Below are 19,815 nucleotides of genomic sequence, written 5' to 3'. Positions count from 1 at the left end.
GATAAATTTTGTTATGTACAATTGAAGATAAAAAATTGGTCCTGCTTTTCATGCATTTCAATATAGGTAAAACAATGTTTTAGGAAAAAAATTCACTGTAACAAATGGCATTGAAAAACCGTGGGTTTTATTTAGCAAACAAATATAAATACGGATGCGTATTTCTTATGCATTGTATAATTGTGAGTTATCTCATAATTATTCTGCTTAATAAAGCACAAATATTTTTTTCACCACTTTCAAGAAATTACTGAATCCCACTTCTAGTTAGTAGAAACATGAGGTTCTCTTCTGAATATTAGGACTCTGCCTTCCCTTCAAACCACCACCACCCCCCACTTTTTTTTTTTTTTTTTTTTGGTTCTGGGGATTCAGGAGCACTGAACCACTGAGCCACATCCCTAGCCCTATTTTGTATTTTATTTAGAAACAGGGTCTCACTGAGTTGCTTAGTGCCTCCTTTTTGCTGAGGTTGGCTTAGAACTCGATATCCTCCTATTTCAGCCTCCTGAGCTGTTGCGATTATAGGCCTGTGCCACCCTGCCTTGCCCCCCCTTTTCTTTATCTCTTAACCCTGAGTTTGGCATGCCCATTCCCCACCTCTCTGCCAAGAATCTTCTTAGCACCTCTGTTGAATTTGTGTGCAACTGTGGCATTTCTCCATCCTTATCTGCCCCCTGCTATTCCAAAGGAAGCAGGAGAAATGTTTCATCTTCTTATTAGACAAGATTGTGTTTTTCTTTTTGGGAGAGGGTGTTATCAGAGATTGAACTCAGGGGCACTCAACTACTGAGCCACATCCCCAGCAATATTTTGTATATTATTTAGAGACAGGGTCTCACTGAGTTGCTTAGCTGAAGTTGGCTTTGAACTTCCGATCCTCCTGTCTCCACCTCCTGAGTTGCTGGGATTACTGGAGTGCTTTAAATGGTATTTTCTTGAGCAATTCATCCACTTTAATTTTATAGCTATTGATATTTACCTGATTGGGTTTTACTTTTCACATTGACAGCTACAAACCCTAAATCTAGTTAATGACTCACCCAGCAGCAAGTGTATAATCCATTCCAGACCTCGCTCTGTCTGTGCTGTGTCTGTTCAGCCTGGACTCAATTCTTGTTAAGTACTATTGGAAACCAACTTAAGTAATTTCTAGAACCAGGTAGACATTTCTAAACACAGCATACAACTTTTCATTCACAATTAAGCCTTTTATCTCTAGTAAGGACTAGGAAATGGGTAAAAGCACACCTAGAAAAGTTAAAATTTACTTTTAAAATTTTAGTATCTGTAGAATATTAATTTTCTGTGGTTTTTCTTTTAAATGGAACTAATATTAGTCTTTCTTCCTATCTTAATTACTTCACTTGAGATAAATCCTAGGAATCAGTTTCAGTTTCATGTAGCACTCATCCCAATCCCTCCTTACAACCCTACTCTCCCCTGCCCCAAACTATGACATCATCCCTACTCTTGCTTCCTTCCAACGCCTTTTTTCCCCTGGAGTATAAGAGACATGTGAGAAATTAACACAGAAGATACTGGTGAGTTTTAACAACATCTCAGGATACTTTATTTTAATATTTTGTTTTATGTAGAAAAATTATCTGAGGCATTTTGCAGAGTGTGCTAAACTATTCTAAACTAATTACAAGACTTCCTGGAAGAGATTGTTTTTCACTGATACCTAAGGGATAGGGAGGACTCAGTTTGGTTTCAGGAAAAGTTTTAGAATTTCCTATTGGAAAACTTTGTCCAGGAAATCACTAGAAGATTGCCTGGCTGAAATTATGACATCAACTGTGGTACTTAACTCTTCCAATTAATTGTTTTCTCCATTATTACTATAAAAAAATCAGCCAGTCTAGTATTTGGTTCACTTTTTGTCCAGTTAAAAAAAAATTTCTGGGGTTAGGGTTGTAGCTCAGTTGGTAGAGTGCTTCCCTATCATGTGTGAGGCACTAGGTTTGATCCTCAGCACCACATGAAAATAAAATAAAGGTATTGTGTCCATCTACTATAAAAAAAATTAGGGGCTGGGGTTGTTGCTCAGTGGTAGAGCATTTGCCTGGCATGTGTGAGGCACTGGGTTCGATTCTCAGCACCACATATAAATAAAAAATAAATAAATAAAGGTAGATTAAGAACTAAAAATAAATAAAGGTAGATTAAGAACTAAAAAATTAAAAAATATATATATTAAAAAAACTTTCTATGATTCTGTAGCCCAAGTTCAAATCCAACGCACCCCAGAAAATTCACACTACAGCACTAATGATGTCATAAGCTTTGACATAAGACCTAAAAAGAGAAAGTAGCCTCCCCAAAGTGAAAGGACATAGATAACAAGTATCATAGCAATCAAGAGTAAATGTGCTAAGTACTTGAAAATGATTGCCTAAAGTCAATTGATATTAATGAAAATTTGGTTTCCCTGCCTAGATTTCAAGGTGTTTGGCGGAGTTGCTTCTTTTATGTTCATTTTGTAAGTTTGGCAAGTTATCTGCTGATATAAGGACTGTTTCTGCTATTTGTTCCAAGAAAAGCTTTTCACTAAGCTTTAAGGATGGCCTTAAACTGGCAAGAAGAATGAGGTACTGTGATATTAAACCCGGGGTGTTTTACCACTGAGTCACATCCCTCGCCCTTTTTAATTTTTTGGGGGGTGGGGCCAGGGATTGAACTAAGGGATACTTGCCCAATGAGCCATACCCCAGCCCTATTTTGTATTTTATTTAGAGACAGGGTTTCGCTGAGTTGCTTAATGCCTCCCCATGGCTGATGCTGACTTTGAAGTCACAATTTTCCTGTTTCAGCTTCCCAAGCCACTGGGATTACAGGCTTCACCACTGGGCCTGGCTTTGGTTTTTATTTTGAGGCAGGATCTCACTAAGTTGCTTAACACCTTACTACGTTCCTGAGGCTGGCCTTGAACTTGGGATCCTCCTGTCTGAGCCTCTGGAGCTGCTGGGATTACATGTATGCACCACCATGCCAGGCTCTGTCCTATATTTCTGTTAATAGTTATTTTGTTGGGTTTTGAAATATATTAGACTTTGGTTAGCATAATTATTTTGGTCAAGATCCAATTGAATATTTTAACATTTGACCTTAACCAGTACCATTGGTATGAAGCTATACCAGTGACCTTTATGCTTTACACATTAGACGCTCAATAAGTATCTTAGATGATTCAACCTTGACTTTGTGTTTAGAAATAACTAATCAGAAATGTTAACACAAGCTTGACTTTTCTATTTTAAATTTCAGTTGTTCCTACCTTCTCCTATTTGTACTTCTGCCAGCCGCTTGCATCAAATAAAACAGGTAAGAAGGCTTTCAAACTTGATAGATGTTCATTAACAAAAGTAAATTTTATTTTGTTTTTTTTAAAAAAAAGATCTATGTTTCAGTAATTCTAAGCCAGGTCATGTGCAATTAAGTTTCTAATTTTAGGAATGGTTTTGTAAACAAAACAAACTACTAAGTTCTCTATTTATTTGGGCTATTAGTTATTTTAATAAATTGTTGGTTTCTAGAAATACCACATACCCTTATATTTTGAACCTAGTTTCTTCCAAGGATCTCAAAGAAGAAGGTTATATATAAAAATTAAGCTTGTAGCTTCATAATTACCAGTTATGTTTTCTTAAAGCTCTCTCTGATGAATTTTTTCAAAGACCAGCTAAAGTGGCCTTTATTGTTATTGTTTCACATTCAGTTCTTAGTGAGCTGAGTTTAGGGACACATTGTACCTTACTAGTTTATGTTTTGTGCGTATTTATATGTATGTGTGTATTTAACAGCACAAGCCAAGTACAGAATTAAACCTTTTAATTATCCAAGGATTATCCACCAAACTCAAAAAGATCAAATCACCACTCCATCACAGGTGGTAGGATTTTTTTCTGACCCAGGTACAAGCAGCTTTTTTTGCAAGGGGGTGCTTAACTGTTATGAAGCAATTATTCGCTTAGCACTGTGACCAGTACTTTACATCTTGATCTCATTTCATCTCACAACTGCCTTACAAGGTCAGAAATGAAAGACAGCAGAACTTATGTACCCAATGTCCATACTTCATGAATGTCAGAGGCAAGATTTAGCCCCCAAATACTAGATTCTTTTTCAGCTCCCCTTTCTCTGTTAGAGTGGCACAAAATCCATAAAGATATTTCGTAAACCTAGTTATTAGTCCTCTAATTCTTGTATCCTTTTCCTCTTTCCCTCACCAGTACCATGGCTTTCCTAAGGTCAGGTTACCTTACATTAGCAGGAAAGTATGATGAAACCATTTTATTTTTATTTTATTTTATTTTTTGATACTAGAGATTGAACTCAGGGGCACTCGGCCACTGAGCCACATCCACAGCCCTGTTTTGTATTTTATTTAGAGACAGGGTCTCACTCAGTTATTAAGGCTGGCTTTGAACTTGTAATCCTCCTGTATTCCCCGTCAGAGCTGCTGGGATTACATGTGTACACCACTGTGTTAGACCCATTTTATATATTTTTTGATACCAGGAACTGAATGCAGAAGCACTTAACCAATGAGCCACATCCCAGACCCCCTTTTTCTTTAGATTTTATTTATAGACAGCGTCTCACTAAGTTGCTGAGGGCCTTGCTAAGTTTCTGAAGCTGCTTTTGAATTTGTGATCCTCTTGCTTCACCCTCCTGAGCCACAGAGATTATAGGAGTGCGCCACTGCACCCAGTCCATTCCTTTAATATTTACCTTCCAATACTTACCTTTGTGTGATGCTATTTTAGAATTTTTTAAATAATATAAACTTCACACCAACAGTAAAAGTGACCTTTGACTTATCTGTGCAATTTGGTTTTTTTCTTCTCCTAAATTAAGCCCAAAATTTGAAAATGGGTTATTTTAAGAAAAATCAGTGCTATTTGAACTGGTTAATAACGTAGGTTGTAAAGTAGTTTATTTCCATAGTGCCAGAATATGTATTATAAACATTTAAAGTGAAAAACAAGTAGAAAATTAGTGATGGGAAAATAGATATTACACTAACTTTGAACCTGGGTACTAATTGAATGGAAAATTAAGACTTATTCTCAGTTTAATGGACTGATAATTGTCTTAAGTTGCTTATTTCTTTATATACATTCTTTAACCATGACTACTACTACTTTGTTGTTGAATTTAAAGTTTTAAGCTTAAAACAGAAATGAGTGGTCCTCTCCCCATTGTATACTAAACTTTCACCTTAACAACATTAATAAGGATATTTATTTCATTTTTCAGTAAAATGGAGGAAATAATGGTAGCCTTGTCAGGATTGTTATGAGGATGAAAGTAATTAATATATGTATAATATAGGGCATACTGCATTAATTTTTATTTTTGGTAGTAGAGTAGTGGGATGCTTAACCACTGAGCCACATTACTAAGTAGAGTAGGGCTTCATTAAGTTGCTGAGGCTGGCTTTGAACTCACAATCCTTCTGCCTCAGCCTGCCAAATCACTGGGATTACAGGTGTGCACCACTATGCCCTGCTTTGCATGGAAATATTTTTGGAGGGAATACTGAGGATTGAAGTCAGGGGTACTTGTCCACTGAGCCACATCCCCAGCCCTATTTTGTATTTTATTTAGAGACAGGGTCTCACTGAGTTGCTTAGTGCCTCACTTTTGCTGAGGCTGCCTTTGAATTTGTGATCCTCCTGCTTTAGCCTCCTAAGGCACTGAGATTACAGGCATGTTGCATAGCACCCAGCTTGCATTAAAATTTTTAATGGAAGTTTAAAAATATATAAACCAGAACCTCTATGTACTCAATACCTAACTTTTAACAATTATCCACATTTGTAACATAATTTTTCATTTATTTCTATTTTGAGGGGAGTGAAGGGATAGTACTTTAAAGTAAATCCTGGACATATCTTTTTGCCTAAATTTATGGGCATGAAAAAGACACTTTGGTACTAGATGCAGTGGTGCACACCTCTAATCTCAATGGCTCTGGAGGCTAAGGCAGGAGGATCACAAGTTCAAAGCCATTCTCAGCAATTTAGTGAGGTGTTGAGAGCCATAGCCCAAGGGGCCCCAGCAAACTTCCAGCTGCCAGCAAACTTCCAGCTGCCAGCCGATGATTGGCTCACAGCGGTCCCAGCAACTTCTAGCTGCCAACTGATTGGCTCCTCTGCGGTGATGCTCATTGGGCTGTTTCCCTGCCCTTTTAGACCACGGAGCTGCTCATTGGGGGACTTTTTTGGCTCCCCCCACACGACCCAGCCAATCGGCCTCAAGAGCAGGAGGAGTGGGGGAGGTGGAGAGGCTTGTGGGAAGCCAGTGGTGGCAGTTGGGCTCTGAAGGTTTTTCCTGAGGAGCTGTTTTGTTTGGCGTGTGTGATTCTAAAAATAAAGTTTGTTTCTTTTGACAAGTGGCTCCTGAATTGTGCCCAGCCAGACTGTGGCAGTGAGGCCCTAAGCAACTTAGCAAGACCCTGTCTCTAAATAAAACATGAAAAGGCGTGAGGATGTGTCTCAAGGGTTAAGTGTCTCTGTGTTCAATACCTAGTACCAAAAACAAAAATAAGAAGAAGAAAAGAAAAAGGCACTTTGGCATAATCACATTGATCATTATGTGTAAGAAATTACACTTAGTGTCGTCTAAGTCCATGTTAGATTTTTTCAGATTCTTAAAAAATGTCATTTTTATTGATTCACAAACAATCCAAACATGACATTTGGTTGATATATCTCTCAGATCTTCTTTATTTAAAACATCCTTTTCTTCTTGTTTTTGTTCACTGCTGTGTTTTTACTGTAGAAACCAGGTCATTTGTCCTGTAGAATGTCCCACATTCTTCTTTTGCTTCCATGTGGTGTTTACATGTGCTTTTATTCCCTGTATTTCCTGTAAACTGATGAAATTTGCTTTTATTTTTAAATAAGCACATAGTCCCAAGTGAATGTTAGGTTATGGGTTAACATTTAAATAATTGTATAGTTTAAATTGCAACCTTTCCTACTGGATAGTTAAAGGACAATTTGTTATTTATGTATATATGTATGTATGTATGTATGTATTTATTTATTTTTTGGTACTAGGGATTGAACTCAGGGGCACTTCCCACTGAGCTACATCCCCAGCCCTATTTTGTATTTTATTTAGAGACAGGGTCTCACTGAGTTGCTTAGCACCTTGACATTGCTAAGGCTGGCTTTGAACTCAGTATTTCCCAGTCTATGATGCAGCCTCTTGAGCAGCTGGGTTACAGGCATGTGCCACCATGCCCAGCTGGACAATTTCTTGATTGTGATTGTTGGCTGTTTTTCTCATGTTAGAGAGCTTGAAGTTAATTTTCTAAGCACATAGTAATTCTTAATGTTTTTGTGATTTTCCTTTCCTAAAAACAAGTGATATTTTGTTTCAAGAGATTTGAAAGCATCCTCGGTAGTTCTCTATCTCCCAAAATATTAAACATGAGTAAATGCTCTGCAGAAATAATTTGTGTATGAGTTTCCTCAGGCTGCTGTTTCCTCAGGCTACTAACTGTGTGTCTTAAACAATAGGAATGTGTTTTACCTCACTGTTCTGGGGGCCAGAAGTTTGAAATCAAGGTGTTCCAGAATTGATTCCTTACAAAGGAGGTGAAGGAGGGATCTGTTCCAGGCCTCTTTCCTTGGCTTGTGGATGGCTGTCTTCACATTCATATGAAGACATACTGTACAACCACTTGGCAACTAAAATCTTTCAGGCATAGTCTCCCTCAGAGAACAAAAGTTGGTTTCTGGTTTTACCTAGCATAGCAAAAAATTGAAAGCTTTTTGGAGTTCTCTTTGTATTATGTGCCAGTCTCTAAATTTCTGGGATTATTTTGGGGAGAGGGTGTTGAGGATCAGATCCAAGGTCTTGTGATGTTAGACCAGTCTCTACTACTGAGCTATGCCTCCAAATTTCTCCTTTTTATATAAACATTAGTCATTTAGGACTAGGGTCCAACCTGATGACCTCCTCCTAACTTAGTTACCTCTATAAAGGCCCAATCTTCAGATAAGGTCACATTCTGAGGCACTAGGGGTTAGGACTTCAATGTCTGAATTTTGAGGGACATGATTGAGTTTCCTCGCAGTATTTCATTGTATAACTTTATTTCCTGACTTGTTAAGGAGGATGTAAAATCCTTGGTATCCAGGTGACACAGGACTGTTATCTCAGCTACTTTTTGTTTTTTGGTTCTGGGGATTGAACCCAGAGGTATTTTACCACTGAGTTACATCCCTAACCCTCTTTAATCTATCTATCTATCTATCTATCTATCTATATATATATATATATATAATGGTATTGAACCAGGGATGCTTAACCACTGAGCTGTACTCCCAGCAACATTTACTTTTTATTTTGAGATGGGGTTTTGCTAAGTTACTTAGAGCCTCTCCAAGATGCTGAAGATGGCTTCGAACTTGTGATCTTCCTGCTAATTTCAGCTACTTTGAAAGCTGAGAGAGGAGGATCACAAGTTCAAGGCTAGCCTGGGCAACTAAGTAAGGCCCTGTCTCAACATAAAAATTTTTTAAAAGGGCTGGGGATATGTTTGTAGCTTAGTTGTAGAGTACTTCCTTGCACTTGGCTCTGAGTTCAATACCCACTACTGAAAGCAAATCAAAACCAAACAGTGGCATCCAGTAAGCACTTGATTTTCTCTATGGTGTCTTAAGTAAAATCAATTGAAAAGTATCTTCCTTATATTGTTCTGTTGTCCTTCCTTATGTTGTTCTATTGTTTGCATGTACAAATATGTAATAACAAATCCCACAATTATATATATATATTATAATGCAAAAATAAAAATATTGTTTTAAATGTTCTAACTTGAATTTCTAGTAATCCTTGTTTTTATATATTCACAAATTTGAACTTTAATAACATATTACATTTTTCTTTTTATCTTACCCGGATTTTACTAATTAAATTGAAGTTAGACATAAATATAAGGGAACTTTATAAAATGAAGCCATTTAAGCCCGACGTGGTGGCACACGCCTGTAATCTCAGTGGCTTGGGAGGCTGAGGAAGGAGGATCACGAGTTCAAAGCCAGCCTCAGCAAAAGCATGGCGCTAAGCAACTCAGTGAGGCCCTGTCTCTAAATAAAATACAAAATAGGGCTCAGGATGTGGCTCAGTGATTGATTGCCCCAAATTCAATCACCAGTACCCCCAAAAACAAAGATTAAGCCACTTAAGATGGATTATGCCAACTGGTTGTGATTATGATGGGCACAGTTTAAATAGTATCTTTTTGTGAGTATTTTCTTGTCTAATAAAGCATTGAAATTCAATTTCTGTGATATGTTTTTGAGGACTTTCTTTTATCTTCCTTTTTTCTTTTTAGAATCTAATAAGTGCCTAGTCTCTTTCATGAACAGAAGTTCTTTAAGGGAAGAGCCTAACTTGTTTTAAAAGAAATTTAATTTCATCTTTGTGTACAAATTGTTTCAGCAAGCATTTATTGAACTCTATGCAGGCATTTGACAACTAAATCTTTCAGGCATAGTCTCCCTCAGGGAGGAAAATTGTTTTCTTTTTTTTACCTTGTGTACTCAAAAATTGAAAACTATAAGCTGGGGATCTAGCTCAGTTGGTAGAGTGCTTGCCTCACATGCACAAGGCCCTGAGTTCAATCCCCAGCAAACACACACACAAAATTGAAAACTACACTTCGGGGTGCAGTGGCACACACCTGAAATCCCAGTGACTCAGAGGCTGAGACAGGTGAATGGCAAATTCAAAGTCAACTTCAGCAACTTAGCCAGACCCTATCTCAAAATAAAATATAAAAAAGGACTGGGGATGTAGCCTAATGGTTAAGCACCCTGGGTTCAATCTCTGGTACCATACCAGAAAAAGAAAACAACCTTAAATTCTCAAGTGTGACAGTTACATCAGAGGCAAAGAGTACTGTATACTAGAATTTTATCTTATTTTTATAGTCTTAATATAAAGTCATCTAAAATTCTCCAATCCATTTTGGAAAAAGACAAGACATAAAATGTAAAGACATCAACTCCCTTTTACTAACAATACTCAATAGCTGATATTACCTCATGCTCCTGTGGGGTTCTTTTTTTGTTTTTCTTTTTGTACTATGGATTGAACCCAGGGGCGCTTAACCACTGAGCCACATCCCCAGCCCTGTTTTATTTTTTATTTAGTATCAGGATCTCACTGAGTTGCTTAGTGCCTTGCTAAGTTGCTGTGGCTGGCTTGAACTTGCTATCCTCCTGCCTCAACCTCTGAGTCGCTGGGATTACAGCTGTGTGCCACCCAGCTCATGCTCCTATTTTGAATGGGAGGAATGTTAAGTAAAATTTAGTCCCAGTGGGGGCTGGGGATGTGGCTCAAGCGGTAGCGCGCTTGCCTGGCATGCTTGCGGCCCGGGTTCGATCCTCAGCACCACATACCAATAAAGATGTTGTGTCCGCCGAGAACTAAAAAATAAATATTTAAAAAAAAAATTTAGTCCCAGTTCCAGGAAAACTTGCTTTTTGCTTGTTCATTGATTGAATTACAAAATACCTTGAGCTTTTCTCACTAGAGGAAAACATCTACATAAATATTAAATGGAAGAATTATACTAGCAATTTTGCTTAAAAGATTGACTATTATTCCATTATTCTAAGATACTGGTTTTCTTCTTAAACTAGCTTTCCAAATTTCCATCATTTTCCATGATGGTATCAAAATAGTCACCATCAAATAGTTTTAAGAGTTAATTTCACTTTGTCTTATTTTTCCATCCAATTAGACCTCTAATCCTATTAATTTTTCCTTGACAACATCTTCTCTGTTTTCAGTGCCACTTCCTTCTTTTGTCCCTTGGGTCCAAATTACAAAGGTAATATCCTAACAGATTTCCTATCTCTTCCAGTTTTATCTGACTTCCACAATCAACACACACACACACACACACATATATATATATATACACACACACCACACACACACACATATATACATACACACACACATATATACATACACACACATATATATACATACACACACACATATATACATACACACACACCAGGATTGAACCCAGGGGTGCTTAACCACTGAACCACATCCCTAGCCCTTTTTTGTATATTAGAGACAGTGTCTCACTGAGTTGCTTAGGGCCTCTCTAATTTGCTGAGGCTGGCTTTGAACTCATGGTCTTCCTGCCTAAGCCTCCCGAGTTGCTAAGATTACAGGGATCAAGATAACTTTTCTTTTCTTTTTTTTTTTTTGTGGTGCTGGGGTTTGAACCCAGGGCCTTGTGTATGCAAGGCAAGCACTCTACTAACTGAGCTCAGCCCCTCAAGATAACTTTTCTAAAACATTATTTTTTACATATTTTCTCTACTATACAAAAGTAACAATGGTTTCCCATTAACTGTTAATAATAGAATTAGGGCTGGGGATATAGCTCAGTTGGTAGAGTGCTTGCCTCACATGCACAAGGCCCTGGGTTCAATCCTCGTGCGCCACACACACACAAAAAAATAGATTAAGAATAACATTTTGTATTGAGTACTAACTACGTGATAGGCACTATGTTGAGAACTTATCAAGAACATTAGTATTCTCATTGTTATCATCTTTATATAGATGAAGAAACCAAGGCTTAGGTTATATCTATGGTTACACAGGTAGTGAGTTACAGATTCTAGGAATCTGGGGTTCTAATCAGTTCTTTTTGACTCCAAAGTCTTTGGGCCTAACAACTATTCTTTTTTACCCAAACTCTTTTTATGTTCAAACTCTTTAGTTGTTTAAGATCCCATAAATCTGATTCTATCTTACCTCTCCAGTTTTTTTTTTAAAGAGAGAGTGAGAGAGGAGAGAGAGAGAGAGAGAGAGAGAGAGAGAGAGAGAGAGAGAGAGAGAGAGAGAGAGAGAATTTTTAATGTTTTATTTTTTAGTTCTCGGCGGACACAACATCTTTGTTGGTATGTGGTGCTGAGGATCGAACCCGGGCCGCACGCATGCCAGGCGAGCGCGCTACTGCTTGAGCCACATCCCCAGCCCCACCTCTCCAGTTTTATCTTTTCATTATTCTAACATACAAACTCTTTCATCAAGCTAGAGTCAACTATTGCCGTATTCTTTTCTTCCTCTAATCTTTTGTTCATATGGTACCTTCAGTTTGGAATATTCTTCCCTCCACTCTCTGCTTGTCCATATTTGAGCATCTTTAAAGGCCTAGGTCAAATTTTGTTCTTTTCATACAACTCATATTACCACTCTTCTATTGTGGACTCCCCAAAACGTATTGTTTATACTGTAAACAACAACATTTTTTTTTTTTACTCTGGGGTTTAACCCAGGGATAGTCTACAACTGAGCCATATCCCCAGCCTGTTTTTTTTTCCCATTGTTGTTGTTTGTTTGTTTTGACATAGAGTCTCACTAAGTTACTTAGGGCCTCACTGAGGCTAGCCCTTCCGAGGCTGGACTGAACCTTGCAATAGCTTCCCAAGTTGCTGGAATTCCAGGTGTGAGCCATTGTACTGGGGTAAACAACAATCTTGAAACTCTCTGTTTTTTCTTTCTCTTCTTCTTTTCTTCTTCTTCTCCTTCTCCTCCTCCTCCTCCTCCTCCTCCTCCTTCTTCTCTCTCTCTCTGTCTCTCAGACAGGGCCTCACTAAATTGCTGAGACTGGCTTTGAACTTGGGATCTCCCTGCCTCAGCCTCCTGAGCTGAGACTGGCTTTGAACTTGGGATCCTCCTGCCTCAGCCTCCTGAGCTGCTGGGATTACAATCATGCGCCACTGCACCCAGCACAGAATGAAAGTTTTTCATCTAATCCTTCCCTGCATATCTGATGTACTGTAATGCACAAGTAATATATCTTTGTGTGGTAGTTTGTGTAACAATGAAGAATGCAGAACAATTTACTTATATGGAGATTTGTTTATACTGTAGCTCTTCTATAGCCCCATGAGTAATAATATAGATGTATCCAAATGAAATTTTGAAATTTTCAATCCAAATGAAACTGTTTGAAACCATAGGAACTAGACATTCACTTGACCCTCATCTTCCCACCTTCCAGGAAGAAGGCATGGATGTAGTAAACAGAGAAGCAATGCATGAACGGTGAGTACTGTACTTTCAATTACCACTTTAATAATTTGTATATTCAGTTATATCTTTTCCTTCAGATAGGCAATCTATGTACTGATTTCTTTTCTTTTGTAGGGAGGTACACACTGCAATACAGATAAGTCAGTCTTGGGAAGAAAATCTGAAACTGGTATGTTTTACAGTAACACTTTAATTTTGCCCAAACTTTCAAATTTTCTCTATTGTAGTGTTGTACTATCTAGTTTCACTGTAATTTCTGAAAATATCAGCTCTTGTTTGATATTTAAGCAGTATCTTTTCCATAAATAACTTGAATTATCTTAAGAAACAGCTTATGATTTATCCATAAAATAACTATCATTAGGGCTGGAGCTCAGTGGTAGAGTATTTGCCTTGCATGTGTGAGGCACTGGGCTCGATCCTTAGCACCACATAACAATAAATAAATAAAGATATTGTGTCCATCTACACCTAAAAGGAATATTTAAAAAATAACTATCATTATTTGAAAGTGGAGTTCAAAGTACATAGTTGTCTGATATAAAACCATAGCTGTTGTAAACCAGCTTCATCTCTGTCCTAGAGAATCTTTAAAAAGTTCAGTTATGCCTGTAATCCCAGCAGCTCAGGAGGCTGAGACAGGAGGATCGTGAGTTCAAAGCCAGCCTCAGCAAAAAGCAAGACACTAAGCAATTCAGTGAGACCCTGTCTCTAAATAAAATACAAAATAGGGCTGGCAATGTGGCTCAGTGATTGAGGGCCCGAGAGTTCAATCCTCAATTTAAAAAAAAGTTCAGTTTTACTAAAATGCTTAGATTACAAAACGATAAATGATTTTTTACTTCCTTCTACATCATTTACTAACTATATGTCAGTTTTAAGCTATAGGCAATGGATTTATGAAAAAAATATTGCATTTTTATGTCTGTTCAGACATATAATTCTGGTAACATTTTAACATACAACCTTTAATTTAAACATATTCAGGATATAATTATATCCCTTGTTCACATTTTTTAATGTCTCTATACATCATGATTGCTTAGTTATGGTAGTTGGTTGATATTTAGTGTTTTTTTTAATGTGGACATTTCAGATAATGAGATAATAAGAACTGAACTGAAATTTGAGCGGGAGAGATTCTGGTTAATTCCAATTTCCAGATTTTAGAGTTGTTAGATCAGGAAATGGATCATCAACAGAAGACATCTTTTCCTTTGAGCTCTGAGTACCTTAGATGGGCATCTGACTCTGATTTTGGAATAGATTCTGAAGAATGAATAGATAGATACCTTTTGGAGGCTTGTCCCTGTTCACATTTTGTTTCTAATAACAATGTATAGATGTTATTGGAGTCCTTTAGCTGGCCAAATTCTACTTACTTTAAGTTTTGGCATGAGTAAGTGAATAAGAGATTCTCCAAGTATTATAGGAGGAGAAAGGGAATGTGTAATATATAAGTTTAACTCATATTGTGTTTTAGAAAAGTGCCTATTTTAAAACCCTCAATTATGTAGTACTGATTTTGTACACATAAAACTTGTAAACTTTTTTTTAATAGATCCTGCTGTCCCATTTATGTCTTAGTTCTAGCTAAATCTGTTTTGGTCCTTTTCTGGACATAGCATTACAGTTTTTGATAGCAAAGGATAGGTCAAATCCAAGAAGGAAAGCTGAATTTAGATTTTGTGTATATAGTATGTATTTCTTAATATTGAGTACTCATGTTCTAAGTTTTCTGGGGTGCTAAGGAAGCCCCTTAACCACTACAGAGCTCTCTCCTCTAAGAGGCAAAGGGAAGCTTTGCTTATTGAAGTAAACCATAGATTCCCTGCTTGCTTTATCATGATGAGCGCTGTCTACATGAAGTCAGGCTCAGTAGTAAGGGTTCTCTTTCCCATGCAACAGCTATCTCCAGAAGTACTTGATTAGTAAGTAATTGGTGCTACAATTATCCACTGCTTTCTGCTTTCACAGAATGATGATGATCTGGACACACCATCCGCTGTAAAGAGCATTGATCTAATCCCAGTATCCCAAGCAGCTTCTCTCACTAAATGGATTGGGAAGGTAAGAAAGGAGTGCCTTGAAGTCTAAGCTCTTTGAAATACTAGTAGTTACCCAATCAAAAACCTATGAGGGGCCTGGGGATGTGGCTCAAGTGGTAGCACGCTCGCCTGGCATGCGTGCGGCCTGGGTTCGATCCTCAGCACCACATACAAACAAAGATGTTGTGTCCACAATGGAGTATTACTCTGCATTAAGAAACGACAAAATCATAGAATTTGGAGGGAAATGGATGGCATTAGAGCAGATTATGCTAAGTGAAGCTAGTCAATCGTTAAAAAACAAATACCAAATGACCCCTTTGATATAAGGGGAGTAAACAAGGACAGGGTAGGGATGAAGAGCCTGAGAAGAAGATTTACATTAAACAGGGATGAGAGGTGGGAGGGAAAGGGAGTGAGAAGGGAAATCGCATGGAAATGGAAGGCGATCCTCAGGGTTATACAAAATGATATATAAGAGGAAAGGAGGGGTAAGACAAGATAATACAAATGGAAGAAATGATTTACAGTAGAAGGGGTAGAGAGAGAAAAGGGGAGGGGAGGGGAGGGGAGGGGGATAGTAGAGAATAGGACTGACAGCAGAATACATCAGACACTAGAAAGGCAATGTGTCAATCAATGGAAGGGTAACTGATGTGATACAGCAATCTGTATATGGGGTAAAGTTGGGAGTTCATAACCCGCTTGAATCAAACTGTGAAATATGATGTATTAAGAACTGTGTAATGTTTTGAACGACCAACAATAAAAAAAAAAGATGTTGTGTCCACTGAAAACTAGAAAATAAATATTAAAAAAAAACCTATGAGGGCTGGGCATTGTGGCACATGCCTATAATACCAGTGACTCAAGAGGCTGAGGCAGAAGGATTACAATTTCAAAGCCAGCCTCAGCAATTTAGTGAGGGCCTAAGCAACTTAGGGAGACCCTGTTTCTAAATAAAAAATAAAAAGGGCTAGGGATGTGACTCAGTAGTTAAGCACCCCTGGGTTTAATCTCTAGTACAAAAAAAAAATCTCTGAGGGAGAATATTTTGCTATGGTATAAATGATGCTCAGTGACACTTTTCTCTTTCTTGTTTTTTAATATTTTTTTTTAGTTTCAATAGACCTTTATTTGTTTATTTTTATGCGGTATTGAGATTGAATCCAATGCCTCACATATGCTAGACAAGTGCTCTACCACTGAGCCACAACCCCAACCCTCTTTTTCATTTCTTAAAATATTATTTATATACAATACAATTCACCAACTTTTAAGTATATGGTTAATTTTGATAATTATGTATAGCTTCATAACCACAACCACAATCAATGTATAGAAGAGTTCCCACACTCTAAATAATGTCCTCATGATCTTTTGCACTGTCTTCCTCCCCATCACTCTTCCTGCCCTAGGAAACCACTGACCTTTCTGACAAAAGTGATGGTTTTAAAAGCTCTGTTCCAATTTGGATTTAGCAGTGTTTTTCTCCATCATTATAAACTTGTGTGAATTACACCAGTTTGCTTCTAAATCCTATTCCCAGTCCCTCAGGATGAGTTTTGATGTTAAGTTTAGTTGTCTGAAAATAACTACATTACTTATAAAATAAGAATTTTAGAAACTTAAAAGAAATTTTAGCTCCAGATTCTATGACAACCAAAGAAGTGGTTTCTTTTTAGTGAAGTGGAAATGTCATTTGTTTGGATTTATACACTGAAAAAAAAAAACCCAAGTGACAAAGAACATGTGAAAATAAAGAAAATATTCAACAATTCATTAATCCTATTTGACCATAATCTTCCTCTGACGGATCTTGTTCATAAGTGTTGGTTAGCTCTAGTACTTTTAAAAAAGTTTTTTATAGTTGTACATGGACAGCATACCTTTATTTATTTTTTAAATTTTTGTTGTAGATGGACACAATACCTTTATTTTATTTATTTATTTTTTTAAAGAAAGAGAGAGAGAGAGACAGAGAGAGAGAATTTTTTAATATTTATTTTTTAGTTTTCGGTGGACACAACATCTTTATTTTTATTTTTAGTGGTGCTGAGGATTGAACCCAGTGCCTCACACTTACTAGGCATGCACTCTGCCACTGAGCTACACAGCCCAGCCCTATCTCTAGTACTTTAAAGAACTTCTTCATCCACAATTCTCAACTTGATTCAAGGCATGTCACAACCTGGACTTGCAGGTTCTTCTACACTGTAGGTTCCAAAATCCTAAATCTTGGTGAATTAGAAGACTATTTGCTTCTGATGTGTTTCTAGATTTATTCACATTTACAGAAAAGCAATAAAAAGATGTGTTATCACATAGTATTCAGAGTTCTTTTTAGTGTATTATACTTAGATCTGTTATAATGAAGTAATAATTGATTATTTTCCAGATTTTTTTCTAATGATCATGATGGTTTTATTTTAGAAGTCACAGGCCCACCAACACTGTTAAAATAACTATCCTTGGACCCGGTAAAGAAAAGGTACTTTTATCTTCTCTCAGAAATAAATATAACTTTTGCTCATTTTTATAAAATAACTAAAACAATAAAAATTGTTTTTAAAGGATTTATTTATTGAAAATGTATTTGAAAAGTTACTATAGCTTTTCTATTTTACCCAGATGGAAATACTTATAAAGACATTGAAAACTATAAAGTACTATATAAATGTGAATTGAGGAATTTAATTCTAGTTTAGTTGACTGTTATGATTTTTTATGAACCTGGGGCGCCTAACCACTGAGCCACATCCCTAGCTCCTTTTTATATTTTATTTAGAGACAGGGTCTTGATAAGTTGCTTAGAATATTTGTTTAAAAATATTTTAGTTGTAGATTGTCACAATACCTTTATTTCATTTATTTTTATGTGGTGCTGAGGATCAAACCCAGGGACTTGCATGTGCTAGGTGAACACTTTACCACTGGGCCACAACCCCAGCCCCACTTAGAATCTGGCTAAATTGCTGAGGCCTGCTTTGATTGTGATACTCCTGCCATAGTCTCCCAAGCCACTAGGATTACAGGCATGTGCTATCACATCTGGCCTTGCTGTTAAGATTTTCATTAAATAAGTATAAATATTTAATTTAAAAAATTAAATATTTTCTAAAATAAGGTAGGGAATGAATGAATGAAGGAAGGAAGGAAGGAAAGAATGAATGAATGAACAAATGAACAGAGTGAGGCAGTCATCAAGTATTTTTCTGAATCTCAACTCATGTCCCACTACTGCACATATACACCTTTATATCATATGAATAAGTTAACACAACTTATGTCTACTTAAACAATAACAATATATGTGAAGGAATAGGTTCTTTTTGACTAAATATATGGAAAGCCACCTACCTACTCAATAGTAAAAGAACAGTTGAATGAACAGAAGTATCTTTTCTTTTTTTTTTTTTTGTAAAATATGTTTTTAGTTGTAGTTGGACACAATATCTTTATTTTTTATTTTTATTTTTTATGTGGTTCTGAGGATCGAACCCAGTGGTTCGCATATGCTAGGCAAACAGTCTGCCACTGAGCTACAACCCCAGCCCCAGAAGTATCTTTTCTTAAACTCCACACAACTAGATCCTGCTTCCAGGTGCTACCTCAATAAATTATGCTTTTGTTCCTTTCTAAATAAAATTATTGAATTATATATTTGGAACAAAGTCTAACTACAGTGGGGAGGGGAATATTGGTAAATGGAAAGGAGATAAAGCTTAAAAGTATGTAATTGTGAAAAACCCATCATGATGAGAAAGAGGATGAAGAAATGATAGGGAAAGAAGTTGAAATATATGTGACTTTTTTGGAGGGAGGGATTATGAAGGATTGAACCCAGGGGTGCTTAACCGCTGAGTCACATCCCCAGCCCTTTTTATAGTTTGAGACAGGGTCTCACTAAGTTGCTTAGGGTCTCTCTAAGTTGCTGAGGCTGGCTTTGAACTCACAATCCTCCTGCTTCAGCCTCCTGAGCCACTGGGATAATAGGCATGTGCCACTATGCCCAGCAAAATATATGATTTGTATATTTAGGATTAATTAATGGAAATATCACTAACAATGAACTTAACTCAGAATGTACTTTTTATATTTTAAGACTAAGACTAGATTAATTCTGGAAAATTCTCATTTCCAAACTAAGTACATTGTTTTGTGAAGATGCATCAATAACTAAGGGATCATTTGCTTGTGCTGTGAAGCTTGGGCTGGTGTTGAAAATCATTCAAATATATCAGCAGTTAAGACCTGATAGGAAGTTGGCTTCTTTGAATATTTAAAATAAAGTGTGCTTAGGGATGGGGATATGGCTCGGTGATAGGGCACTTGCCTACCATGAGTGAGGCCCTTGATTCCATCCCTAGCATTGCAGAAAAATTAAGTATGCTTAAATTGAAAATAGTGCTTGGGCTGGGGCTATATAGCTCAGTGGCAGAGCATTTGCCTAGCATGTGTGAGGCACTGGGTTCGATTCACAGCTAAATAAATAAATAAATAAAGATATTATGTCCATTTACAACTAAAAAAATATTTAAAAAAAGAAAATAGTGCTTTATCAACTTAAAACCGGTTTTCCTTTTATAAGATATTTATATGTAAAACATTTTTATCACATGAAAGTGCTTGGAGTTTTCTTAGAATTTATCATTTAAAAATTGTTTTG

General features: G+C 36.9%; 1 protein-coding gene across 2 annotated transcripts in view; it reads left to right on the top strand.

Moving 5' to 3' along the window:
• The window catches only part of Pabir3 (PABIR family member 3), a 50,186-nt gene that overhangs the window by 17,040 nt on the left and 13,331 nt on the right, over positions 1–19,815 (top strand). Inside the window, exons 4-8 of one of the 2 annotated variants that reach the window (XR_013431665.1) lie at positions 3,271–3,327; positions 13,067–13,110; positions 13,213–13,267; positions 15,076–15,168; positions 17,580–17,637. Coding sequence is in view for 1 of the 2 variants with exons in the window: in XM_078034250.1 (XP_077890376.1) it covers positions 3,271–3,327; positions 13,067–13,110; positions 13,213–13,267; positions 15,076–15,168 (249 nt within the window). In the remaining variant the exon portion in view is untranslated. The remainder of the gene's footprint in view (positions 1–3,270; positions 3,328–13,066; positions 13,111–13,212; positions 13,268–15,075; positions 15,169–17,579; positions 17,638–19,815) is intronic. The other variant, XM_078034250.1, reaches the window with a different exon arrangement.

This window comes from Ictidomys tridecemlineatus, chromosome X, assembly GCF_052094955.1.
Source record: "Ictidomys tridecemlineatus isolate mIctTri1 chromosome X, mIctTri1.hap1, whole genome shotgun sequence".
Lineage (NCBI taxonomy): Eukaryota > Metazoa > Chordata > Mammalia > Rodentia > Sciuridae > Ictidomys > Ictidomys tridecemlineatus.
Note: the sequence above shows the minus strand (reverse complement) of the source record. Positions and strands in the feature narration are given on the sequence as shown.